This window comes from Ambystoma mexicanum, chromosome 4q, assembly GCF_040938575.1.
Source record: "Ambystoma mexicanum isolate Mex_15411 chromosome 4q, UKY_AmexF1_1, whole genome shotgun sequence".
In the NCBI taxonomy this organism is placed as follows: Eukaryota; Metazoa; Chordata; class Amphibia; order Caudata; family Ambystomatidae; genus Ambystoma; species Ambystoma mexicanum.
Window position 1 is genome coordinate 1,119,342,405 of NC_090928.1, and position 27,325 is coordinate 1,119,369,729.

Here is a 27,325-nt window from a genome sequence, read left to right on the forward strand (position 1 = left end):
TCTTAAGCTGGAGTGACCCTTGTGGTTCCTCACAAAGGGGCTAAAGCTATCTGGGGAGAGGGGAACCCTAAGGGTTCCCTATTGTGGGGCAATGTAGTGTACCAGCAAAAAACAGAATTCAAGTATGGGTATAGGGCCTAAGGTTGTGCACTCTGTCCACTTTGATATATTTACAATGGGGGCTGAGCTGCGTGGCCACTGTCCGTGTTGGTGCACCCATCAGCACCTACAAACAATGAATGTATAATTATAATATAACAGGCACTTTGCGCTTGTGCCCTAATATCAAATTCAGAACATCAAACTTCAAAGTCCATATGCAATTAGAGTGAGAGATATATCATTGATATCTTTAATTATACAGGATGTCAGCCGACACGTGTTTCGACATTCGTCATTATCAAGGCAGGTATTGAAGTACAAAGCAAACCATAAATCATTGCATTTGATACATAAAACAGTAAAAAAGGTTGCATTCCAATGGTTGGTCCATAGAGTGTTTAACACATATCAACAACCAAAGTAAAACAAATGTTTAACATGCCCCATTTGTGAGCAGCAGTCACAATTGCAGCGTAGGAGGGCACAGAACAAACGGAAATAATAACAAAAAGATTTTGTAAATTGCAATCACCCTTTGTGGCATTGAGAGCATAATAGCAATGTTGTGCATGGAGTGCGCCCATTGTTCACCAAGACAAAGCAGGCCATAGAGGATAAAAGGTGCCAGGTAGATCACGTAGGTAACTGCTAGTGGTATATACCACAGTACCAAGATAAGAGTTTGAGAATTTGTGGTAGTGCAAAAGGATATGGTGCAATACCGCTTAGAGAAGTTGAATTTTAATTTTATATCAAATGTCACATGCAGGAATTAAGTCACTTATTAAGTTGGCGATAGTGTGTTGAGCTCAGAATAATTAATGAGTATAGTATAAAGTATGTCTCACCAGTTGTCATCAATTAAAATGGCCAAGTCCAGAAATATGTCTTGCTTGCGATATTTACTGCAATGTCACTTCTCCAAGGTATGGAAATCCTGAAAGTTGTATAAGCATGGAAAAAAATATGCACAAAGTTTTTAAAAGAAAAAGTGTATGCGGAGATGATATGAGGAGCCTGCACAATCATAATTTGTGTCATTAAATTTAAAAGGAACTAACCATATGTTTATTTTTGCATCTGTTAGAGGCGTCAATAAATGCACAGTGATTAAGTCCGGTGTGAAAATTAGAAATAAGGTAAGTCGTTAGGCAGTTAAGTTCCTTCCAACCTGTCAATAGTGAATCACATAAAATCTAGTAGAAGTAGCGTACTTTCGACCATATTCCGTGTCAAAGTGCCATTGACATTACCATAGTTCCCAATTGGAGGGTAGCTCACCTAGTAACAGGGCTCGATTCCCAATGTCCAAGCGACTCTAGCTCCAACTAGTTTATATGCTAGTGGAGTAGTGCAAGTTATGAGACACGTAGCTGGAAAGCCGAAAGAATTGGCAAATGACGCGCATGCTCGCAAAGGCAGTCGGTGCTCCTGCGAGCATGCGCATAGTCCAATACTCCATAAATAAACAAAATGGTGAAACTAAAAAGTACAAACCTAATAACTTGCGTTGCACCAGTGTTTAACCCTGAACGTAGCAAATAATAAGTTAACACCATATATGCTAAATGGTGACTGTGAGTGGCAGCTGAAAGTAAATGTTTAAGAATGATTGCCATGTATACTTAGTGATGACTCCAAGTGCCAGCAGCTGGATTTGAATAACTCAGCATTGATAATTGTTGGGCATGTGCCGAATGCAGACGATGTAAACTGTGGCTCCTGCTTACACCTCAATTGGAGTTACTGATTGTTGGCAGTCATTAAAGGAGATTAATATAAAGACCATGAACTGGATAAGTGATTAGAGTACATGAACACTTCGCCGTCATGAGAGAAATAATTCATAATCCATATAATGTCCAAAGCCATTCTAACGAGGCGTCCATGTGCACCCCTCAAGGCACAACAGTGCTGTTTACATAATGTTTAGTGATACAAGGCATATAATAAAGTACAGTATTCATATGGTAAATTGCCATGATTGAGTCATACCAAAGTTATCAATTCTGAAAATTAACTGGTGGAAAAAAGGGTTGAATTCGCTTCAGTTGGCTTGCAAAAAGCTTTTGTATTAATTTTACAGATCTTCAGATCCAAAAGGTCAATAGAATCAGTATTACAATGCCCAGTAAACTTAATTCCAAAGGAGTTGCTATTAATGTATCCCAGAAATAGCATATATTCATCCCTTGTACCAGACCAAATCATGAAAACATCTATAAAGCGTTTCCAAAGGACAATGCTAGTACCAAATACTTTGTTGTTCAAGATGTGTGTTCCTTCCATCTGTGCCATGAATAGATTCACAAGCGATGGGGCATACTTGGCCCCCATGGCTACACCCTTGACCTGTGCATAGTACATATCATTAAAGAGAAAAACATTGTTGCTTAAAGTAAATTTAAGGAAAATCTTAAGCATTTCAATGTGTGTACAATGGGAAGCAGATTCATTACGATCCGTGTTGTCAAGCGTAGCAACTGCTAGATTGTGGTCTATATGCGTGTACAATGCAGCCACATCCAGACTGACTAGTAGGCAGTGGTCCAACCATTGTACATTTGAAAGAATTTGAAGCATATGCGTAGTGTCCCTAATATATGAGGGCATCCTTAATACAAATTCTTTAAGAGTGTTGTCCAAATATTTAGATATGCCCTCAGTAGCCCAGCCAATCCCACTCATGATCGGTCTTACATCAGGCAATATGCCGAAAGGCTTGTGAATCTTAGGTATAAAGTATATTTTGGGCATTGTCTGCTGAGATATACCCAGGTATTTCTTTTCATCTTCTGTTAAGAAACCCAAGGTATACCATTCATTAATCATTGCTAACAAATGTTTGACTACTTGTTTGGTGGAATTGTATGGGAACATTTTGTAGCAGTTAGGAGTTGGTAGATGTTTGGTGGCCATTTCAATGTAATCTGAAGTATTCAAAATTGCCACATTGCCCCCTTTGTCTGCTTCCTTGATGGTGATAGTGTACCATCAAGGCAGAGGTCCCCGACTAACAGCTGAACGTACCAGAGATGCTTCCAATGTTCCCCAGCAAGGGGCTACGAAAACTGCCAGCGGCAGCATGGTTCCCTTTTCTGGTGCTAATTCCACCGGTATTTGCTAAACAAACAACTGGCACTGCCAAGGATCCCTCAAAAAGGGCTAATACTCAAACGATGACGAAAACCTAGGGTATGATCTACCTTAAACCTGAAATCCACTGAGAAACCTCTTGTAGGAGCTTGCAATTTTGGTGCACAAAGTGGTAGCCTTTCAGGATACATCTGAGGTAGACGTTTCTATGATTGATTAGTCTACTTACTTGACAGAAGCAAGCCAAATTCTGCTCCCGGCGCTGCTCTGGGCAGGGACCCATTTGCGCTGAGGAATGAGTGATTGGCTCTGACGACAATGACTTTGCTCCCACCTTTTTCTTCATCCTCGGCCTCTTTCCCGCTATATTATGTGGATCCCTGGAAGGTGAGACAGTTGTGGCAACCCACTTCAGTGGATTCCTGGGCTAGTCTGGCATCGGTCCAGAGGCCAGTCCCTCAGCAACAGCCTCTACAATCATCTGAACATTTATTTTCTACCACATTTTAGAGCCTAATACATTCCGACCCAATGGAAGCATAGTTCAAGGTTCTTTTTAAGGGGTTGCTCCCTCCGTGTTGCATCCTGGTGTGAGTGTGATGTTGTATCTTGGTGTGAGTGTGACATTGCCCTTGTTCATTTATAACGGGTGGGGAGGTGTGTTTACCTGTGGTCTGTCCCTGTATGCATGTCTGCAAAGTGGTGATGTCAATGTGGAATGTTAGCATGGAAACCTGTGTGCCTGAGCAGAGTGTTGTGTGAGTGGGATTCCAACTCACGCAGTTGGTATAGATGTAGCCTGGGTGGTGGGAGCCAGTGGGCTCTCCACAGTATCTCTTGATGTCATCTGATTGTAACCTGATTAACTTGAAGCAATAAACCAGATGAACTGTACTACAGAGCTGGTGTGTCATTATGGAACCTGCTTCACAACACTCCGACTTAAGACCTTCCTGACACACCTCCGGCACCTAAGCCACAGGACGAGAAACCGATGATCTTAACTGGTCGCAATATATACTAAACCTCGAACACTAGATATTAAGGGCACTTCAGGGATTTTTTCTAATCAAGATGATTATGATGGAATCAGACGAGGAAGCTGTGATCAATGCAGGCTTTCCACAATAGAATTATGGACCTCATGGGGGTTTCTAGAAATCCTGTGTTGGGAAACTTCTCCAGTAGAGGCTAGAGTTAGCAGGAGCTCTCTAGTATGCTCAAAATGATCACAAGTTGGTCTCCAGAAAGGGGGCGAGGCTAGGGAGCAAGTAGGAGGACGTGTCGTCTCTGGGGCTCCTGCAGATCTGTACATCATCCTGATGAGAACCGCGTGAAAAGGGATACAATTGTTCAATAATTGGAGGAACGTGTGTGGGATGCTTCAGAGAGCACAGGAGGATACATTATGGCGTTGAAGTACGGCGCGGCTGCAACGTTTCAAAGGTTCAACTGTGGCGGTGAGAAAGATGGCGGCCGCCTGGCAGACAAAGGAGAAACAGCTGGCTTGGGTGGATCGAGTGCCCGATCACAGGGATTCAGGAAATGGCACAACGGAGGTGCCCGGGGAGAAGTAAGGTGTCGGCTGGGTACATTATGAGCACAGAATTTAATCCGACGCTCTGATCGGAGCATGAACGAAATACAGTCAGTACGGGAAACCGGCTGTACGGGCTGCAATGTGAGCGCTTGAGCAAACTGGGCCAGACACACAGTGGACGCGCTGATAGGGCCGGGCCCGAGCGTAGATACATAGCAGCACTGGCTTTGTGAGTCAGAGTGGGCAGGCCGGCTGCAAGACACTCTGAGCCTGGGTAATTGACAATGTGATTACACCAGCAGAGATACATATGTATCGGAAGTATCTTATCCCGAGCAGAGCTGCAGAATCGGGTTAGACTTGGTGCACGGCAGAGCATGCCAGTACTCTTACTACGGACACTCAACAATGGACGTATGGAGCAGAGGGGTGGCCTGATAGAAAGGGTGCAGAGTGCCCGCATTATATACTGGTAAACCTAATTAGCAAGGGACGCACGAGGTCCATGCAAAGCGCTTGTGTGCGCCTACTAAATGAGGGACACTGCCCGGTGTGGATAAACAGCCTAACGGAGCGTAACGGAGATAATGACACTGGCTGCATATAATGAAACCCGAGTAGGCACGGGAAAGCCCTGCTCATGGGGGGACTGCCCATGCTGATGTGAACCCCGTCTGAGCGCAGAAGAGCACTGGAACTTTCCTACATTTGGGGTCGGATACACGCTGTGACGTCCCCTGATGCAACCTAGTACCCCACGAATACGAGAAGACAATATTGGATGCTACTGGGTCGGGATAAGCTTATTCCCATAAACTGTGTCTCATTGAGTGAGGAGGCGGTCCTGGATTGCACAAGCCACAGGAGTGGCGAGTACACAGAGGGTCCTACGACCTGTTCATAGGAGCACGGTAGACAAACCAGGGATTGGAAACGCGGCCACAAGCAAAGTGCGGGCGCACAAGAACTGCAGTGCATTGGCCCCGGAAGGGAGAGGCGCACCCATGTGCTAGCTTCGACGACCAAGTACACCACTGGAACATCCCTTGGTGAGTTCTAAAATGAGACGAAGGAAGGCATGGCGACTAAGATTAATAAAGTTAAGGCCAAACAGTCCACGATGGAGGAATTCACCAAGGCCTCCCCCGCGCCGGAAGGAGTCAAAATGAAGAAACAAGAAGTGCAAGCAGAGGGGACCCTGACGCGTGACGACCACCAGATTTTAGATGCCATAGTGGAACTGAAGACATCCTGGGCGAACTGAATTGCGGTCCTCACTGGAAAAAAGACGCGGTCTGCGTGGATATGAATCTCCTGTGGCAAGATGTCAGGAAGCTGTCTGAACGCACCGGGGCACTGGAAAAGGATGTGGCGATCAATACGAATACCAGCGCTGACCATGCTAGAGAAGTTTCGACACTCCGACAACAAGTGCACAACCTGGAGAATAGGGCGGAGGAAGCGGAAGGAAGGGCATGCAGAAACAATGTCCGCATTGTTGGCCTACCTGAGGGAATGGAGGGCTCGGACCCGAAGAACTATATAGAATCCATGCTGCTGCAGGAAATTGGGGGCGGTGCACTCTCTCAGGGATTCGCAGTGAAAAGAGCACAGGGACCAGACAGCCGAAACCAGGGCCACGCCCCCAGACCGCTAATTGCCACTATCCTGAACTATAGAAATCGTGAGACGATACTGGACCGTTTCCGGGGTCCGCGACCATCACGGCCTACCTGGACTACACTTTTTTGGTACAGAGACAACGGTTGAATTACGTGTCTGTGAAAAGGAGACTGTGTGATGCTGGGTACAAATACATGCTACTGTACCCAGCGAAGCTGAAAGTAATACACAACATTAAGCACATTCTTTGACATCCCTGAGGAGGCGACAGTGTGGATGGATGCACAGAAGTGCCCAGCAGATGCAGATGACCAGGCGAAGAGCAGAACAGGCGAGTGAACATTTGAGGTCACTATGATGCACTGTAAATTGGGGTTGGACAGTTCTGCCATTTTTGGACATAGTTGAATGTTGCAGATAAACACTTTGAGGGCACATGTGAGATACATGATGGACCATAATGGACTGACCCTCTAGAGGGGGAGCAAAGCGGTGTATGGGAATTTATGCAGGAACAACAGCAGAAGCATGTTACCCGCAGTTGCTTAGGCTAGTAGTTTGGGATATTAGTAGATTAGTATCACCCTGCTGAGTATCAGTGTGAACTATAGAAAAGGGCTAGATGTGGGGGAGCCTGAGATCCAGGGATGGAGCTGGGCATTTGTTTAGGGATGTGGGGGGGGTGGAGGAGCGGGGCGGGGTTACGTTTCGTTGGGGGTGTGGACAGGAGTTGGGCAGAAGGGGAGGGGTAGAGCCTGCGAACACAAGTTGGTTTCAGAAATGAGAAGACAAGCCTGCATTTATGAGCCATGGAGGGAGACTAATGGAGGAGGGGTGGGGGATGAAGGGAGTAGGATACGAGTAAAATGGTGATCTAAAAATAGTGACGTGGAATGTGAGGGGATTGAATTCCTATATTAAACGTAACAAGGTAATGTATTTGAAGAGGTTGAGAGTTGATGTTTCATTATTATAAGAAGCTCGCCTAACTAAGGAACGGATGGGGGTGATAATGCGGAAATGGAAAAGCACGACCTTAGGGGCGACATACTCGGCTTACGCTGGGGGGGGGGGGGGGCCTTGCATGGAATGCACCACATGTCCCGTTGAGATTACTGCAGTCCACCATAGATGGAGATGGGAGAATGGTACTGATTAAGGGATTGGTGGAGAATATAGAAGTGAACATTGTAAACGTTTACGCTACAAACCATGACACCGTGGCCTATTTTAAGAACCTGTATGCCAAGATTAGCCCGTACATGGATAGAACGGTTATTTGGGGTGGCGACTTCAACTGCATGTTAGACCCGAGACTAGATAGATCAGATGGAGGATGTATGGAGATTACAACACCCGCAGAAACTTTGTACTAGCCTGGATTATGTGTTTGTTGGACCGGAGTTACTAGATGCTATGACAAAAGTAGAATACAAAGCTATAGTCCTCTCTGATCATGAACCATTTATAGTAACATGGCAGATTCCCCTCCCTTAAGCGAAAATCCCGACGTGGAAACTTGGAGCAGATGCATTATGCCTCCTTCAGAGAAGGCTTGAGAAAAGACCTAGTGGAGTATTTTCAACTTAACACTGTGGGAGGTGTTCAAGGTGGTGGTAAGGGGGGGCTGCCATATCGCAATGAAATGGGATACAAGGTAGCATCATGAGAGACCTGAGTAAAGCGGAGAGCGAACTAGAAATCACGCTACAGGGGGGGGGGGGGAATCCCCGGGAGAGGCGGTGACCATAAACCAACTACAGCAAACATGTAGGGGGTACTAGGACAGATTGTGTAATTTGAATTATAAGAAATCTAGAGAGGGACAACATGCTGAAGGTGAAGCCAGGCAGGCTACTAACATGGTTGTACAAAAGTGAGACCCCATGGCAGGTTATCAGGGTGGTTAAAGGTGCGCATGGTCAGTTACGAGATACCCAGGAAAAGGTGAATGAAAGCTTTTATGAATATTATAAGGAACTGTACACAGAGGTTGAAGACGAGGGAGAAACGGATATAATGGAAGCGTTGACATAAATGACTCTACCACAGTTAGAAGAGTCAGAAAGGGAGAGTCGAGGTGCCTGCGACGCTGGATTGCATTTGTATTGTATTGTGTTTATATAGCGCTTTAATCCAAAACGCTTTACATTTTAACAACATGGATGAACTTTAATACGTTATCAAGTCACTACCCACTAGTAAAGCCCTGGGAGCAGATGGCCTACCAAGTGAGTTTTACCAAGAATTTATTAAGGAGTTGCTCCCTCCCTTGCTAGCCATGTTAACTGAGGCTTTCGAGGCCGGTAAGCTGCCCAAATCCCTTTGGGAAGCACTAATTATTCCACTGCCCAAGCCTAATAAGCCAGAGGCAGAGTGAGGGTCCTACAGACCGCTCTCAATGCTCAATCAAGATAGCAAAATATTGACGGCGGTGATGGCGAATAGATTGAAGCCCCTTCTACATCGACTTATTCAACCAGATCAGTCAGGTTATGTCCCGGGGAGGTGCATATCAGATACTCTCAGGCGGCTACACCATGTTATAGACCAGACTGAGGGGAGCTCACAGGAAATAGCGATAACCTCCTTGGATGCAGTGAAGGCTTTTGACTCGGTCAAGTGGCCTTGGCTGCTGGCGGTGTTGGGGGGGGGGGGGGGGGAAGAGTGTATGTAGTGGGGCCTGGATACCTTCAATGGGTTCAGGTATTATACAGCGACCCGGTAGCCCGGGTCAAAACTGGGGCGACTATTTTTGAACAATGGCGGTTGGGCAGGGGCACCCGATAAGGATGCCATTGGTCCCCAATTTTATTTATCCTGGCACATGAGCCCCTGGCAGCATATCTAAGACAGCAATACAGTGAAGTTGGGATCAGTACCAAAGGAGGGCGGCACTTAATCTTGATGTATGCGGATGATATGCTGTTATATTTACAATACCCTGAAGAGAACCTACAGTACTTTCTAGAAGTAATGGAACAGTATGCAAAGTTGTCTGGCATAACAGTCAACCCTGGGAAGTCCAGCATATTCCCTCTGGGTAGGTACGTGTGGGTTCCAATGAACAGACTCCCTGTACTACAGATTGGGTGGGAACCCGAAACGTTGAGATACCTAGGAATTGATATTTACCATAAGGTTGAGGTTGAATATGAGCAGAATACGGTAAAGGCAGTGACTAACATTACAAAGAGCATGACATTCTGGGCTAAGCTTCCATTGACCATGATGGGGAGGGTGGCACTGCTGAAAATGGTTGTACTACCTAGGTTGTTGCATTATTTTGCTAATATTCCATACCTGATACCGAGACGCCTCTTTGTTGGTATACAGAGCATGTGCAGGGGGTTTATATGGTGCAATACCAGAAACGGGACTGCGCTGTGGAAATTACAAAACCCATACGAGATGGGAGGAGTTAGACTACTTAATTGAAGTGTACTTCTTAGCCAGCCAACTCAAATACGTAGCACGGTGGTTTGCGGATGATTCCACATCCGAGTCCAGGTTGCTTGGAGCGGATTGTGCCCCTCACTTTTTGAAGGAATGGATGTGGTTAACAACTGGAAATTGGAAAGGTGGGTCGAGATTGTTAGATGTGGGTAAAAAAGTATGGCCGAGAACCTGCCAGCTTATAGGTAATACAGAGCCGTGCTCCCCACAAATGCCATTAGTGGTGCTAGATGAGACTGATCACCAGATGCGGATAATACTCAGGGGGCACTGGGAAACTGTTGGCATAGCGACGCTGGGAGATATATGGCAAGAGGGTGCAGTGATGCAATTTGAGGAGTTGGTAAGAGACAAAGGATTACACTGGCATCAGTACATCACGTACGCCAGATTAATAAAGATAGTTGCGAGTAAATGGACAGACGGTTATGGCTCAGCTGCCTGACACTGTGGTGGAACCATTCTGTGATATATCTGAGGGTGGGCACGAAGTCTCTCGGATATACGAGTTGATGACCCGAGTGGGGAAGGAGGTGATTAAAGTAAGACGTGATTGGGAAAACGAAGGGGGAGAGTTGATGGGAGATGGGTTGTGGCACAGAGTGCAAGGGTATCATAAAGTCTCTAGCAATGTAAGGCTACAACAAATTCATTTGTTTATAACTCACAGAGCGTATATGACCCATGAGAAGATAGCCGAGTTCAAGGATGCAGGGCCACAGTCATGCCCGAAATGTGGAGAAGTGAACGCTGGGATGGCACATATGTTCTGGGTATGCCCTGAAGTCGGGTGATTTTGGAAGGAAGTGGCACACCTCCTAGCTGAGAAAGAGTTAATGCTTGATATAGACTCCCTGTGGGCCGGGATGCTAGGAGGGTTCCCTAGAACACGTAACCTTAAACATGTAAGCAAAGACCTGCAGTATATACTGGCAAAGCGTAAGATTGCTATGAGTTGGAAAGCGAAGATGAGGCCGAGTGTGGAGGCCTGGTGGCAGGATCTCCGGAAATGAGCGAATGGCAAAGAAATTGTGTGGCAGGAAGCCGCGAATAGAGGTTGGGAAGAAGAGGATGTGCATACATTGATAGGCTGGAGACATCTAGTAGCGTCTCTGTTTGAGGGCAGAGTGGATGATTCGGAGGATGGAGACTCCTCACAGAATTACATTATGGAGGCGCTCGTAAAAGCGGTAGCGGCTGATGGCCGTGTTGAGCAGGTAACAGGGGGGGCGGCCGAGGATGAGATAATATAAACTGTGGTTTTGCACATGTGATTATGATGTGGTGTTTTGATGTAGGTTGTTTGTATTAAAACCAATAAAAACAGTTTTAAACAAAAAAAAGTTGGTCTCCAGAAAGATGTATTAGCTGGGACTGGGAAGCTTTGGGATACGCCCCACTCCCACGCTCTTGAACAGGAGGAATGAGGAGTGCTACAAGCTTCTCTCTATTTAGGAATCTTTTGCCTCCTTCGTGGTGGTGGCGACTACCCCCTATTCAAGACCTTCCTTGTCCACAGCTTTGCAGATACTCTGCAAAGAATACAAAGCCTTAGGGGAGAACAAAATCTAACTCTGCTCTTCCGTGCAGGCTAGCAAGTGCTGAGGCTATTTTAGCAACAGCAAACGAAAAACCATGGAAAGAATTGTAGGAATTGGAGGATTAATTCTCCTGACAGAGTATAACTGTTCAAAGGTGGCCTTTCAGATGTGAGAGCCATAGGGCAGGATTTACTAGGAATGGCAGAATACCATGTGGACATGTCGGTTGGAGGGATTGCAGTAGGAACAAAAAAGGTAGCAGGCGCCCCTTTCTAGAAAGAACATGGCACGATAACCTGTTCTGTGGTGTTTTTTTTTTTTGTTTTTTTCACTTTGAGAGTCCGCAGCCATCGCTTTTAGCTCACTGTACTTTTCACAAAGGAGGAATATCCATTTGCATGTCACTTATTTCCTGCTCACAAGGGCAGTCTAGCACCGAAATGCCAGGCAAACCTCCTTTGAACAAGACTACTAACAGCAACCCCATACATGTGTTTCAGCCTTGTTGGGCCTCTTCAGTAAGGTGGAGCTGTGCTTCTATGAGAACAGTGAGCAAGGGGGCCCATGTCTGGTTACAGAGGACATGTGTCAGATCTTGTATGGTGGTCTGATGTTAGGAATCCGTCTTTGGGAAAACCCTTGATATTTTTTTTTTTGTTTCACTTTTTTTTAAATTTGATTTGGCTGAATTTAATCAATCTTTCAAACATTCATTTAAAACAAATCATGATACAAAAATATTCTTGAAACTTATGTTAAAAAATAATTATAACATCTTCGTTTCTAGTCATCTCATTCGTTGTCATCAAACTAATATAACAGATTTAGCAGAAGTTAGTTAATGAAACAGAAAAGCAAAAAAATTCACGCTCGCTTACAGGTCTTAATCAGACCCAATCAATTAAGCAATCAGAAAAATTATTAGCATACATAGTCACTTTGATCTTTTTTCCTCTTCCTCCAAATTTAGGCTGTGCAAAAGGTTGACATCTGCAATTTGTATTGCAATGTTACATCCCAGCAATACCGCCCAAAATTCAACTTGTGATAAGTTCCCGGAGTATTCACAATGTCTTGTGAAGAAAATTTCTCGTTTAGACCTAAGCATTGTACATTTGGTGATGAAAGTGACCGTTTCGGTAATAATATCAACTTTACAAAAACGAAGATTTTTGGTCTATACTCACAAGACTTCGTCTTGCTTTTGTCGTTTGAGATCCACAAATTGAAACGGAGTTGTAGTATGCCAATACGATATTTAGGTGAAGGACAACGTATCGAATCTGGTAGTAAGATACCTGCCCTTTTCGGGGGGAAACGTAGTGTCACCGTCGCAAAAGGTTAGACACTGCTCACAGGTGTTGATCCAATCCATTTGATGTATCTTGAATTTTGCTTTATCCGGATTGGTCAACAGATCAATCGTTATGTCAACTTTGGCTAAGATATAGTAGACTTTGTCTGACCAATTGGTTACAAAGGCATATTTGGCAGTGAACAAATGGTGTGATAGTTTTTTTTAACAGTACATCCTCCTTTGTTGACAGCAGGCATTTCCTGATTAAGGCGCACAGGCGCCAGCTGTAATGGGCCTGGCGAGAAAGCAACCCAAGCTCATATCTCAGCCATGCAATTGATGTGCATTGAGGCAAATGGAGCACAGATGGCCAGAATTTGGCTTCCCATTGATTAAATTTAAATGGGGACTCAGTTTGCATTTTCTCTAAGCCGTATAACAATATTGGGACTATTTTCTTTGGTCCAGAAGTGTCACACCGACAAGATCGAAAATTTGCCAAATTTGTGCATGATGATGCGTGCTTGAGATATGGCTGATATTAACTTGGTCTCTACCCGTTCCAGCTGTCCTTGCCCTTTCGACTTACCCTCGAAAATCATTCCCAGGTAGCAATCATTTGGTACTACCTGGATTGGAATAGAGCCAATAGTCCAAACAAACGAAAGAGGCCCTAGACGTCTGGGTGAGTATTGTACAATTTGTGTTTTAGAAGAGCTAATTGATAATGCATTTTTAGAGTATGTCAAGTTAAATGAACTAAGTAAGTGTGTAGGCCTACTTGATTTCTTGAGATGAGGACCATAATCGTCAGCATACATGAGCGCTTGTATTTGGACATTGTTTACCTTGGGCGAATCTGAAATTATTTTTTACGTCAAGAATATAGTAGTTGAAAACGGCAGAGGCCAGTGAACACCCTTGCTTTAATCCTCGATAGGTGAGATTTTTTTCTGTTAATAGCCCATCCACAGTGATTCTAATACAGACTGATGTCTCATGGTGTAATGAGAAGATGATATCGTATAGAGTGGAAGGGCAATTGTATCTCGATAGCTTTTCCAGTAAGAGACGGCGACTAATGGCGTCGAATGCTGCATTTAAATCAATAAACCCAAAAAAGACTTGCTGCTTGCTTTCCTGACATTGTGCTTTGATGGCATTAAGAGTCAGTAAATTGATGTTTGTTCCCATTCCCGCCATAAACCCTGTCTGGTTTGAATCGCGATGACTGGAGGTCCCTGTCCAGCTGTTAAGTTCACGGAGTGCCAGCCTCGTAAATCTTGCCTGGAGCGTAGAGCGCTAATGGGCGATAATTAGATGGAACCGTTCGGTCGCCTTTTTTAAAAATGGGAATGATTATAGAAGATTTCCATGATAGAGCTATATTACGTGTCTGTAGTATATCTGTGAAAATTGTAAACAGTATGTTTGTCCAAATCTGTGGTTGTCTTTTGAACATCTGGTTAGATAACCCGTCGGGCCCTTCCGCTCGTGATGAGCTGATTTTCTGTATGATGGTGTAAATTGTTTCATGAGCTGCTTCCACCTGCCATGTCGATATAGAAACCGGTTTATAAGAACGACTAGCATACTGAGAATCGGCATATAAGGTGGAAAAATGGTTAATCCACACTTGCTTAGACACACCATTTAGCTGAGCATCTAGTTAGTAAAAACCACATACCAGAGGAGTTTTTGTTATGCATTGCTTGAGCCATGGCTTCGCTATCTTGTTGGAAAAGAGTCGACTTCCTATCACACAGCCAATTCTTGCATTTGCATTTGGCGGTTTTCAAGTCTTGCCACTTGGAAGATGACATGGAAGTAAGAATTTGCCTTTTGAGTGCCCTGAATTCAGCTCATTTTTTTTTTTTTTTTTGCGATGTTAAGAGTCAAAGGCATGTGGATGCCTAATGATATTACCTTGCGGGATTGTAACTGTTTTAGCAAAAGCATGGAGCTGGTCAGTGTACTGGGTTTTATGTAAGACATTTGAATTGTCATACAACCAGATGCTCGAGCTGGCTCAATGATCTATGATTCCATTTCAGTGGTGTTCGTGAGCTATTAACTCCTAGATTTGTATGGTAATAGACCCCACTTCGTTTTGATAGCTGGGCAAATTTTAACTGAAGGATCAGTAAACTATGATCACTCTTTGGGTGTTCTTTGATGGTTAAAGAGTCGATCCTTTGAAATAATGTGAAATCGACATGCATATAGTCGATTATGCTAGTAAAGAGACCGCAGTGCCAAGTGTAATGGGGTGGAATATCACCCTGCACTGCGCCATTTACCATGTAGTAATTTTGCTCATGCATGAGTGATTTCCACTTGGATACTGCTTGATTCTGTGGACTGTCTTTTCCAACAATTTAAATTTAGATCTCCCAGTAGGATGGTATATGTTTAGGCAGTCATTAGGAAGAAATTTAGTGAGAGCACAATGTTATAAAACACAAAAATAATACAGGGCACCGTTTAAAGGGCAACCAATTTGCTGTGTGGAAATCAATCGGTAATCAGTACCACACTAGAGGACAAGGAGGAGAGGCAATGTATGTTGAACAGACCGCTTCACCCAAACATTGAAATCATAAAATAGAATGAGGGAAACCAAAAATTGTGAAAATAAAACAGAACTTAACCGTAATTCCGTGGCAAAGCGGTACTTAACTCGGTACTTGCCTGAGATGCGCGCGTGCGATGCGCGTCTAAACTGTTACAAGTACACAATCCAATGAATGAGCCAGAAAATGGGCCAATCCAGGAACAGTGGAGGCGGACCAAATGTGGCAATGTCAATCAAGCTGGTGAAATCAGTTCTCAGGTCTTCACAGCTCTTCACAGCCACAGGTAGACACAGTACTCCAGCAAAGAAACAGCAGACTGAGCAGCAGCAGGTACCGGTTCAGGTCAGCAAGCGCTCATCTGAACACCCTTCTTGGAACCACTTCCTCAGACTATCTTGACACCTGATTTTTCTCTCCTGGAATGGGACACTTGTCTGTTTTTCCTCCCTAGAAAGGAGGTCTTACATCAACACCTTTACCAGACTGCCATTTTCCTATCCCTGAAAGCTTTTCATCCCAGCATTCTGAATAAAACCGTGCCAATCCGTACAGACCAGCAGCACGGTGCAGACCCATGGCAACTCGTGTTTCTGGCCATAGAGCTCTAGGAATGGACCATTCAGAGGATTTTGGATTTAGGCAATCTATCTTTCATGGACGAAGAACGTGGGATAGTACGGAAGCCTTAGCATTCCCTCTCCTCTAATCCAGTTGGCAATTCTGAAATGTCATTGATCACCTGGCTGTACCCTAGTCTTCAACCCACTTTGGCCAGCAAGGTTTTGTTCGGTTTGCAGATCTCTTGTTCCTATTGTATTAAGAGAAGGGTCAGATCCAACAACCCTCCTCATAATGTCTGAACTTGGTTGTGTGGTCCCTGAGATCAGATCATTGGGGGCATACTGGCCTCTCCGATGAAAACATGTGCAGGAAGCACTCTACGCGCTGTGAGACGGGCATGGTATCGAGAGACACAGACTCCAAGATGTTAGTTTCAAAATCTCTATTTACTAAGGTTCCTGGGTTGGTGTAATGCCTAACTGGCACTAACTCTAAAGGGATGGTTCCCTTAACTGACGTTTCTAAAGGCCGTCTGTGTCTAATAGTCCAAAATAAATGGTTGTATAAACCTATGCTTCCCCTCACTCTTTACAAAATGTTATAGGAAGCCTTTTAAAAGGAAAAGCAGTAGTTCGACAAAAATAGGCAACCAAGGATGGTTTTGGGTGGTCTTCTCACCAGGTGTAGTTTGGTCAATGTCACCAAAAATGAGTTCAATCAAAAAAGGGCTGTTCATAAGACCACCTGCACAGAGCCCTTGCAATATTCTCAAATACTTTTGGTTCCTTGGGGTTCACTTCCCCAAGCTTCAACTTGTCCAAGTTCCAAACATCAAAGAAATATAACAGTTCCTTTTGAAACTTCTCAGCGTTGGCTTCCTCGAGCTTTAATATTTTCAACACTACAAACCAATAAGTATCCAACTTTGCGAGGCCTCTCATGGTTCCCTTCCCCAAGTTTAGGCCCCTTTTTGTTTTCCAACACAAATTCAGCTTGTCGGGATGTACCTTTCATTTTTATAAACAGTTCTTTCACGCACACAGACAATCAGACTTTCAAAACCGCCTGCTTCATTGCTCCTTCTAGGCGTGACCACTCTGATCTGTAACCTCCCTTTATTCCTTCTTTAAACCTTTCAACTTTGAGGGGCTCCCTGCACCCCTTTCTTAGCCTTTTGTTTCTTACTCGTGTACACTTGCACCTTCCCTTGCTTTCCTATCGTGCCTCGTGTGCTTCTGACATACTTACTTTCTTTTTCTTTAGGTGCACCTTTGCACTCCTGTTTCTTGTGCCTCCTACACACTTGACACACTGTCCACTCTTCACCGTAACGCTTTGCACTCCTTACGAAAAGGTCTTTGTTCCACATTTTAATACCGTTCTTTCAATGTACTTTTCTTCCACGCCGCTAGCGCAACTTCCAAATGCTTTTCTTTCACTTTCTGTACTTCGGACACGTTACCTCACTTTCTGCTTTGTGTCGCTTTCAACAGTGTCTTTCTCCCGCTTCAGTCAAACGCATGCTCCTGAGTTGGGCAGTATTGCGTTGTGGCCCCTCTGGATACACAGGGTTGAGGTCGGGGGTCTTGCCACCTGCCCCTCATACATCCTTGGGATTGCCACATGTCCCAATGGACCAAGCAGTTTGGCGAACGCCACCAGCAGGATACATGATGCCTTAATCTGGTTCCTTGGAGGCACGGCTCCCTAGCCACGCTGAAGCCCCCAACAAACACTGCACCAGTGTCTCGGCACACCGTCCTCCACCAGGCTTCAACTCCTGGTGCTCTATGCGCCTTGACTTCTCCAGTTCAGACAGCATCCCCAGCTCGCTCAACTCTTGTGAAAAACCATACCTTTTTTGTACTTGAAAAAAGTCAAGTGGAGTCGGGTGTGAATGGTCATTATTAAATGCCTGACTTTATTAGTGGGACAACTTGAGTTCTTTCTATAGTAGGTTTCCCCTTCTTTCCCTGTGTTTCTATGGGTAATCTTTACTGATCTTTGTTGAAAATGGGGTGGGGAGATGGGGTGAGACTGAAAATACCCCATGAAGGCTGACAGAGATTCGGGTGGGGTATTATTGGGAATGGGGGAATATCATTTCTCGCCCTTGGGTATCCACCTCCCTATCCCTCGTGACTCTCCAATCGGGTGATCCTCCCTCGCTTGTCCACCCCCACGGTCTGGATCTAAATGTGATGGCCCTTCACTTGCCAAGTGAATGGAAGATCCTGAGGGAGTAGTTGGGAGAATACCATCTGGGTTTCTCAGAGCGGTCACAATGTAGGAGTCAGTGGTTTAGGTTCTGCCATTGGAGCCTATGCAGAATGAAGAACCCCTTGTCAGTCGTTTGAGGTACTGCCATTTATTTCATATTTGTCGGCTTTAGGCTTGCACTTGCAGATACACTCCTGCTGGAGGCACTGGGTGCCTACCTGAATTTCAGACATGCATTGCTAATCCATTGGTAAATTGTTGTTTTGACGAGTTATGCCATTATACCATCTGGGTAAAACTCCTAGCACCAAGTGGGACCTTAATGTAGACTTGTTAGCCATCTGTAATGAGCCATTGGAAATCAGTAGCTGCAGCTGATATCAAGTTAGTTTCCTGGAAGGTGGGGTTCCCCATTGCTATTACCTCTGCAAGATGAGTTGGTCAAGGCCAAGCCTAATCCACTGGTGTAAGGTGGTTTTTTTCCATCCATATTTTCTACAAAGAGCATTTCTGAGTTAACCAGGAGATGTCCTAGCCAGTGTTCTTTCCTAACCTGTCCTTGTATCCAGAGCGAGTTCTCCACTGCTTAGATTTCAGGAGAGCTATTCTGCCTGGACAGGACAAAGGAGTTCAAGAACTCCTATTAACTTTTTGTAAACTTCAGGAATGTAAACCAGGGTGCTCAAACTTCAAAGGCCACCATCTCCAGAGGAATTGTTTCATTCATGCTCGAGGGATAGGCGATATAGGGTCTTGCCACGTCCAGATGGTCTCCAAAAGCTTTTGGTGACGGCCAAAGTGGCTTCAATCGCTTTTCAGAAGCATGTCCTTCGAGAATCTATTTCATAGGCAGCTACATTGGCATCCCCCTCTGCTTATTGCAGACACAACCTCTAGGGCGGATCCCCAGCTTGGCCAAGGCGGCTGTGGGAAACCTCTTCAAGTAGATTAGAATTAAGCCTATCCACCCAGTTGAATACAGCGCTTCGGAGAGTTCCAAAAGTATGGAGGAAAAGTGACTGGATCGAGGGTGTAAGGAAATAGTAACTACTGTACCACCTCCAGAGTCCCCTTTCCTCCATACACCTGCTCACCTTCCCCACACATTTAGCTAATGGTCAGGCGCCCACCTCAGTGGTTGGAGAAGGGCTGAAGGACGATGCCTGGCGTGCCAACATGCTGGGCAAGGCCAATCTTATGCTGCCCTGCACGTAAAAATCAAAAGAACAAAGATGTTTTGATGCTATGAAAAATGTTCTTTGGTCCTGCCCCACAAGACGGAATGTCCCAAAAGTATGGCGGAAAGGAGACTGTAAACTAAGAGTACAGTAGTCACTATGATGAACTTTTCCTTTTTGGCAGATGGGTCCTTCTGTGTTCCCAGCTTTCTGCCTACCACAAGTTTCCTTTTTGTGTAATTATCTGTGGGCTGGGTAGTGACATCGGGATATAGAGACTAGTCCAATGCCCTATTCTCTGCATTCGCAGCATAGTGTGAGGAGGGCAAAGAATTGCCAACTATTTATGGTTGCAATGTTCCAATTAAACAATCTGATTTGTCGGACATGGCCCACTTGAGTAAAGACATTATAACCCTTGTGTTTTGTCCACTTGGATTAACCCACTATTTGGCCTTGCACTTGTCCTCTTTGATTTTGTGAGCAATTTCTGTTGAAATACTTTTAGGGTCATTGTGTTGAGCTTGCTTTGGTTAGCAATCTTTGGTTTCCAGTCTTCTTTAAAGGTTACTTTTCTTATGGCATGCAGAGGTAACCATCCTCTGGTGAGATTCATGTTACAGGTTACAATCCTAGTGAGGCATGCTCTGCCTTTAATGCTCTCAGATTTATAAAATCCTAACTCCCTCTGTTTACAGTGCTAGGAAACTGCAAAAACTTCAGTGCTATTTTAGAAAACTAGATATTTCGTCTGGTTGATGGTGTCCTGTTGCCTACGTGTGTCTGGTATTATCTTTTTTGAAAATCAAATTTAATTGGCATTTTGGTTATAACGGCATCGAACAATATGAACATTCTTGTATAATCCCAACAGTAGTACCAGAACCACTTGCCATGGATTCCAATCTGAACTTTCACAAAATAAGTTGGACGGACATTCAATGATACTTCCTTTCCCAATCCGGGCCTTATATACGCCTGAACACAAGGCTTAAGAGTCTCATCCCCAGACCCCACCTTTTTGTCTTTAATTTGTCAGTGCCCCTCCCCTGTGAAGAAACCGTCCTCTCCCAGCCCGCCCCTACCTGCTCCTCAGCTCCCTCGATACAGCTGCCCGTATGTCTTGAAAAATGGGAGCCAAGCACCCTCAATAGTAACCCTTGATTCTGCCAGAAGGTTGGTGAGGTACACCATATCATAAATGGCACAGACTTTGGAAACCCACTCCCTTTCCACAGTCATGCGTGGGCTCTTCCACAATTGGGCAAGGCAGCTGCTGCTATCGACATGATATGAAACATGTGTCCCTGTTCCCCTGCAGATCCCTCCTCCACGTCTATGCCAAAGAGTCAAGCCATGGGGAGAGGTCCCTTTTGGATCCCATCAACCCACTTAATCCAAGAGAGGACTTGCCTCCAGTAGGTCTTCACCTTGGAGCAGCCCCAGCACATATGTATGTAGTCCCCTCCCCTCTCACGCTGGCATTTCCAACAGTCTGGGTCATGTCCATCTCTCATCCAAGCTATCATCACAGGGGGGGGGGGGAAGTGCCACCTATGCATGAGTTTCAGGGCCAGGTGTCTATACTGAAGAGGCAAGGTGGAACGATGGGCCTGCCTGCACCTTTGGGCCCAAAGCCCCTCCCCGATACCCTTGCCCAGATCCAGTCTCCACTTGGTTCTCGAAGAGGGGGGGGGGGCTCCCTCTGGATTGCCAGGAGAAGTATTTTATATAATATCAGCCCTTTAGACCCCAACTACGTTATCAGAAATTTCTCAAAATTCGTCAGTTATCTCCTGAGGTTTCCCCCCCAGCTCTCCTCGGACAGGGCACCCTTGTAGTTGTAGAAAACGAAAAGGTCACAGCTTGCTCAGACCCAGGGCCGCCTCCAGCCATCCCAGCGATATGAAAGCACCTCCCTCCCATACTTGTCCTGCCCTACTGAGCCCTGCCTCATAGCATGATTCGGAATGTCAGTGGTTCCTCTATCCCATCCCAGAGAGAGGGCGCCCAGATGCAACTTAAAGGCCATGTCAACGTCGTGAGCCACCTGTTCCCGACCACCCTACTTTCCATACAGACCACAACGCCTCCAAAACCGGGTGACTCAAGACTCCATTCGGGATGCACGTACCTTGGGCACCCGCAGCCACTCATCCAACGTGACCGGAGCCAATATCTCATTGTCCATTGCCCCCCACTATTTACCTGAGCCTGGGTGAAAGTGATCCCTCAAGATTCGCAGTTGGGCCGCTTTATAATACAATGGCAAATCTGAGTATCCTACTCCCTCCCCGGTTCCTTAGGCCGGGTTAATGCCTTGGGCGAAATCCTATGTTTCTTCCCCGCCCAGAGAAACTGCAACATAGTTCGCTTCTCCTCTAGCAGGAAAGACTTTGGTACCGGTAGCATTTGGAGCAGGAATAGAAATTTGGGGAGAACCACCATCTTTATAGAGTTGAGCCTCGCCATCCAGGACAACCCCAACCCGGCCCATCTCTACATGTCCCGCTTCACATAGCTGCCCAGAGGGGGAAAAAGTTGCTGGTGAAGAGGTCCACCGAGGTGTTGTCAGCTGGACCCCTAAATAGCAAAATGTCTTCTGCACCCTGAATCGGAGCCCTGCCACGGAGTCCCTTTCCTCCGCAGGTAAATCCCCAACTACGAACACTACTGATTTCCCAAGGTTGACTTTGAAACCAGACAGCTTCCCGTATCCCTCCAGACTCTCCAGCACATGTGGCACCGAATGAGATGGGTCAGTGATATAAAGCAGAGCATCGTCCACAAACGGGCTTAATTTACAAAGTATCCCCCCTGATCTCCCCCTTTTCTCTAACCAGCCTCTCCCAGGGCTTCATCACCAGTGCATAGATCAATGGGGACAGAGGACACCCCTGGTAATTACCTCGCTGCAGACTCACTCCTGTTCACCACAACCCTGGCACTAGGCTCCGAATAGAGGGCCGATATCCACCCCGTCCATTTAGGGCCTATTCCCAAAGAATCAAAGACCTCCTTCATAAAAGCCCAACTCACCTGGTCAAACAGAAGCGCCCCCTTCTGACTCCAGTTCAGGTGGATCAGTCGGGGGAGGTACATTTTCAGATGTGCCGCCATGATTCTAGCAAAAATCTTGGCGTCCACATTGAAGAGGGAGATCGGCCTGTATGAGGCACAATACGCCGGGTCTTTTCCTGGCTTTGGTATGACCGCTATCAAGGCCTGGAGGAAGGATGGTGGTGATCCCAGGAGCCTTTATCCAAGGTGGACATACAGGGGGTGTTGTCTTGTCAGGGCAACCTCTCTTGAGGTCCCCGTCAGCCTTGTTGCCCCACTGAGGTGGGCCAGGCAGCTAGGGCCTCCCAGGGCTGCACTCTGCAGTTCACAGTGCGTCGCGGGTGTCCTGACTCCACTTCCTCCTCCCCATTTGTGTTCAGGGCCTCTCCTGCATCCTCACCTGGTGTTACTTACGCGGCAGCCTGGCCCATGGGCTGCCGTGGTTGCCACTCCACAAAGGAAAGAGCCTCCATGAAGACACGCTCCCGCGTCGGCCTTCTGGTTGGGACCCCCTCTCCCTGCACGCTGCTGGCCCGACACTCCACAGGGTCGAACACTCCCTGTTTTCTGTTGGGCCCAGGGAGCCACTTCTTGGCCGAAAGATCGGCCCCCACGCCATACTGACCATTTGCTCGAACACTGGAGAGCAAAAGAAGGACCAGGAACAAAGCAGTATTCCTGCGAACCCAATTACAACGCGATCAAGTACTTCAGAGACCCATTTTTCCATGATTGTGGTTATATTGACCTAATAAATAAGTCCCACCCATTAGCAAACTTCAGTTTTTAAATCTGGTGTGAGGTCTAAAGGCATTTGTTCTTTTATTTTTTTTCAAGGTATATACAATATTTGTTCTCTGTATCTATTTAATGTTTGTTCTATTGTAAGTTTGTCACTTGCTTTTGTCATCCCTACTCCCTATTCTGCAATAAATGCAACAACCATACACTTTTGCACAAGATTCAAGGCTACACTGTTGCTTGATTTGTAGAGATGTACACACCTATAGAAAGAAAATATCTAGGGGACCCCCACCATTTGGGAAGTGGTGTGTGTGCAAAATGTAGCACTCCAGATGTTCTGTAATATGGCTCCCATGGTTCCTCGTCACTGACTGTTCTGAACGCAGCCGATGGTAGTTTTAGTCCAAAACATTTAAAGAGCCAACATTTGAATACACCTGGTCTTGGAGTATTATGTGGCATAGCAGGCATTATGCCTGTACTATGCTGGTTTGAGAACTTGAATGTGCACATGTTTCCTAATTTAACCTGGATCACTGTGGCTGGGATCTAAAACAACTGAAGACGGTATCCATTTGGTTCTGACTTTTTCTGTGCCATGCAAATATACTGGTTTGGCATCGGTTTGTGGTTTTTGTATTTGAGTAGAGATGTATATTGCTAACATGTTAGTTCTCATTTTAAAACTATGGTAAATTGTGCAATAGAAGAAACGAGCAATGCACTGTGCTTTTGGGTGTGTGCATTACCAAAGTCTGCGTATATTATAAATGCACTACACAGTAGTTGTATACTGGTATGCTCACTTTGTGTTTTAACTGTAAATAATATTTGTTGTTGGCCTTTTCTGACTTCACAGGAGCACATTCAGTCTCATGTGGAAGGTAATAAAGCAAAATGTGTCCTGTGTAATGGACACAACTGCATTGCTTGCATCTCGTGGATAAGCTGTATTTAAGGCATACAAAAAAAGGTAGCAGGCGCCCCTCTCTCGAAAGAACACGGCATAATAACCCGTTCAGTGGTTATTAACCACTTTGAGTTCATAGCCATATGCTTTTTGCTCACTGTACCTTTCACAGATGGGGAAATATCCATTTGCAGATCAGTCTTTGTCCCGCCCACATGGGCAGTCCAGCACCGAAATGCTATGGCCATTCTCTTCTGAACAAGAGTACCAACAGCAACCCCATACGCGCGTTTCAGCCTTGTATTTAAGGCACACTAGTTCCTCATTCCCTTGAAGTAGCTCCTGCTCACTAGGTGATGCGTGATGCTTTATACTCGGGAGATACGTTGAGTGCCTGCTCGTCACATTTTTATTTTGATATCTTGGGGAGGATAGGGGGGGTAGGAGTGACATCTGCAGCAATGAATGCTTATGTGGCAGTCAAATCGTATTAATGTGGAACACAAAGCCAAGGTGATCTAGCCGATTTATTTGAAAAATCTAATTCATTATTTTATGATGTTTAGGGTTACCCTGTGGAAGACTTGTACGTGAAATGTAATGGACGATTAGTTGGCACTGATGAATCCCTGAAGAATGGACTGGTCTATAGTCTGGAGCCAAGACTATGCGGTGGAAAAGGAGGTTTGTTGCTGTCCTTAGTCTTAACTATTGAAATGGTCACATGTCTTTTTGTAAATACCTATAAAATGTGCACTTGGTTGTATTTTTAATTTTAATGTACTTAATGTCATATGTAATTAGGGCATTGAAGTTATACTGCAACAAATATAATTTGAAGAAAGTTGAAATATGTGAAGAAAAGTTCCCATCTGCTGTATAGGGTACTCTCATATTTCACCTGGGTGGAGTAAATGCCCTGTTTACATAATGTCCAAACTTCTGGAACTTCTCTGGCTTCCCCTACAATTGCACATCACCCTCATATCCAGTTGCATCGTATACAAAGATTCACTGTGAACATTACTTTCTACTTGCCCAACAAAGTCACCAACTCCGGTGATGAGCGCAGCACCAGAAGTCCAGAACTGGTAAGACCAGATCAGCAGAAAAGCAAAAAAGATGGAGCCGATCAGCATTCTTGGTTCACGTCCCCAGCTGTAGAACCACGTGCCAGTCAACTCTTCTATGGATTCCTCCATGATGTGTGTTTTCCTGAATCAGTTTTCTTTGTCTGCTTTCCCATCGCCCTTTTCACACTGACCCTTCTGTACTTTCTCTTCTTTCCCCTGTATGCAATGGGAGACACCTACAACCACTTCTCCTATTTTACCTACATGCGCTAGTTCTTGATATTTTACTGCTGAGCGCAGGAGATCACCTCACAGCCACTGCTTCCCTCCCATTACTGCGCTTTCCTCCTTTTGCCTCTTCCGGCCTGTACTGAATCACAAATGGCCTGCTACACATCACCTATTTGTTTCTATATCCATGTTACTACGTGCAGGCTAGTACAAGCTCCATTAGTGCATACAATTGTGTTCTTCTGGACCCACCTGGCCTGTCGTACCTACCCCTTCATTGTGGTTGGCCCTTAGCCCATGTGGTATGAGGGAAAGTGCTACAGAGGATTTTGGTAAAAGTGACATTTCATGTAAAGGCTTGCGGAAAAGTTAGGTAGTTCAACACCCCAACCTCCCCACTCCATCAACATCACTCTGCTGTAATCTACAAAATATTTCATTTCAAGAAGTACCTTGTTTTACACCTCATGGTAAATTCACCAAGCCTAATATCCCACCGTTCATCCACCCTCTATAGCTCACCCATGACTGTCGCACAAGGTGATATCGTGAACACTTATTTCTTTTTTACGTGTTTTTATTGATTTTACACACGTATATAACATTAACCATAACGTTCCATCCCTCTTTCTATCCCGCCGTCCCCCCACCTGGATGGCAGATGTAGTCTTTCATTCCTTACTGTTGTTTTTACAGAATGTCCAGGATTCGGATCTTGTGTGGACACCGTTGGATCATGTAGTCGCTCTGAAGGTACAGTACCCCAGTTTGCTCGGAAGGCTTCTGGTGTTCCCTGGATCTTGTAGTTCATCCATTCTAGTGATACAAATTTCCACACTTTCTGGATCCAGTCTATTTGTGTGGGTGGGTCCTTCTGTTTCCGCCATTGGGCCAGTGTCAGCCATGCCGCTATGATCAGCATCATTATCCCTTTTTGTTTTTGTTTCTTGTACGTTTTCTGAGTCTGGTCCGACATGCTTGCCAGCCATATTCTATCATTTAGTCCTTCAGCACCCTGTATCGTGTTTCCCACTTGTTCCTTTATCTCCTTCCAGTAACTTGTTATGAACGGACAGTCCCGCCAAATGTGCTTCCAGTCCCTTATTTTTTTGCAACCTCGCCAGCAATTCTCGCTCGTGGTGGGGTACATTATGTGGAGTCTTTCGGGAGTGAGATGCCACTGGAGGAGAATTTCTTTTTTCCAAGCTACAGCCCTCTCTTCCTCCTAAAACAAGCCTGGCTGCTCTGTCTAGTACCTTTATACTAAGAATGGAGTTTTGTATTGTCTCAGTTGTATGCTTTTACTGTTGGACTTAAGAAAAACTGTCCTAACGGGAATCTCCCTAGACCTCTTGCCCAAAAGATGGTGCTCCCTCGGCGAGGGACCTGAAGGTGGTTGATGCCTATTGGGACAGTTTTTCTAAAGTCCACCCAAGGCTATAAGACTATACCTTGGGCAATACAGAAACTTCAACTCTTAGTTTAAGGGCGTAGCACCTGGTACGTTGGTAGCAATGACGGAGCAGCCTGGCTTATTTTAGGAGGGAGAGAGGGCTGCAGAAAGGTATAACTTGTAGCATACATATGGCCCAAAAAAACTCTTCTGCGCTGATATATTGTAAAAATAATGGTTTATTTGTATACATACACTGGCAAAGATAATTCTTTAGGAAAGATGCCACAAGCCATAAACCCAATATAAAAACCAACACAATACTTTTGGTAAATAAACCAAAGTATAAAACACATTTAGAATGGCAGTATGCTATTCAAGGGGAGTAAAACCACACATCAGTAGACTTTTTAGAATGACCGTATGTAATTCAAGGTAAGTAGACCCTCTAGGTAATAAACTGTTACTTATTTAGTTTCAAGAATAATCGTTATACTAACAATGTTAGAAGTGACCTGCCCAATTGTGTAAGTTATTCTGTTTCAGGAATAATACAATTACACTATCAACCTAACAGGTAAGCACTTTGCAACAGACGTAACTTATTCTTCTTTCAGGAGTAATACAGTTGCACCCATATTACTTTTTTTAGAATAGTGGAACACAATTCAAAGGAAAGCAATACTTTTCCGAATGGCAGTATGCACTTCAAAGATAAGTAAGA

The 27,325-nt window shown here is 45.1% G+C and overlaps 1 protein-coding gene across 2 annotated transcripts in view; it reads left to right on the forward strand.

Moving 5' to 3' along the window:
* Positions 1 to 27,325, forward strand: part of SDE2 (SDE2 telomere maintenance homolog) — a 423,596-nt gene that overhangs the window by 15,757 nt on the left and 380,514 nt on the right. Inside the window, exons 2-3 of one of the 2 annotated variants that reach the window (XM_069608689.1) lie at positions 24,471 to 24,588; positions 25,905 to 25,961. In XM_069608689.1, coding sequence (XP_069464790.1) covers positions 24,471 to 24,588; positions 25,905 to 25,961 — 175 coding nt within the window. The remainder of the gene's footprint in view (positions 1 to 24,470; positions 24,589 to 25,904; positions 25,962 to 27,325) is intronic. The other variant, XM_069608690.1, reaches the window with a different exon arrangement.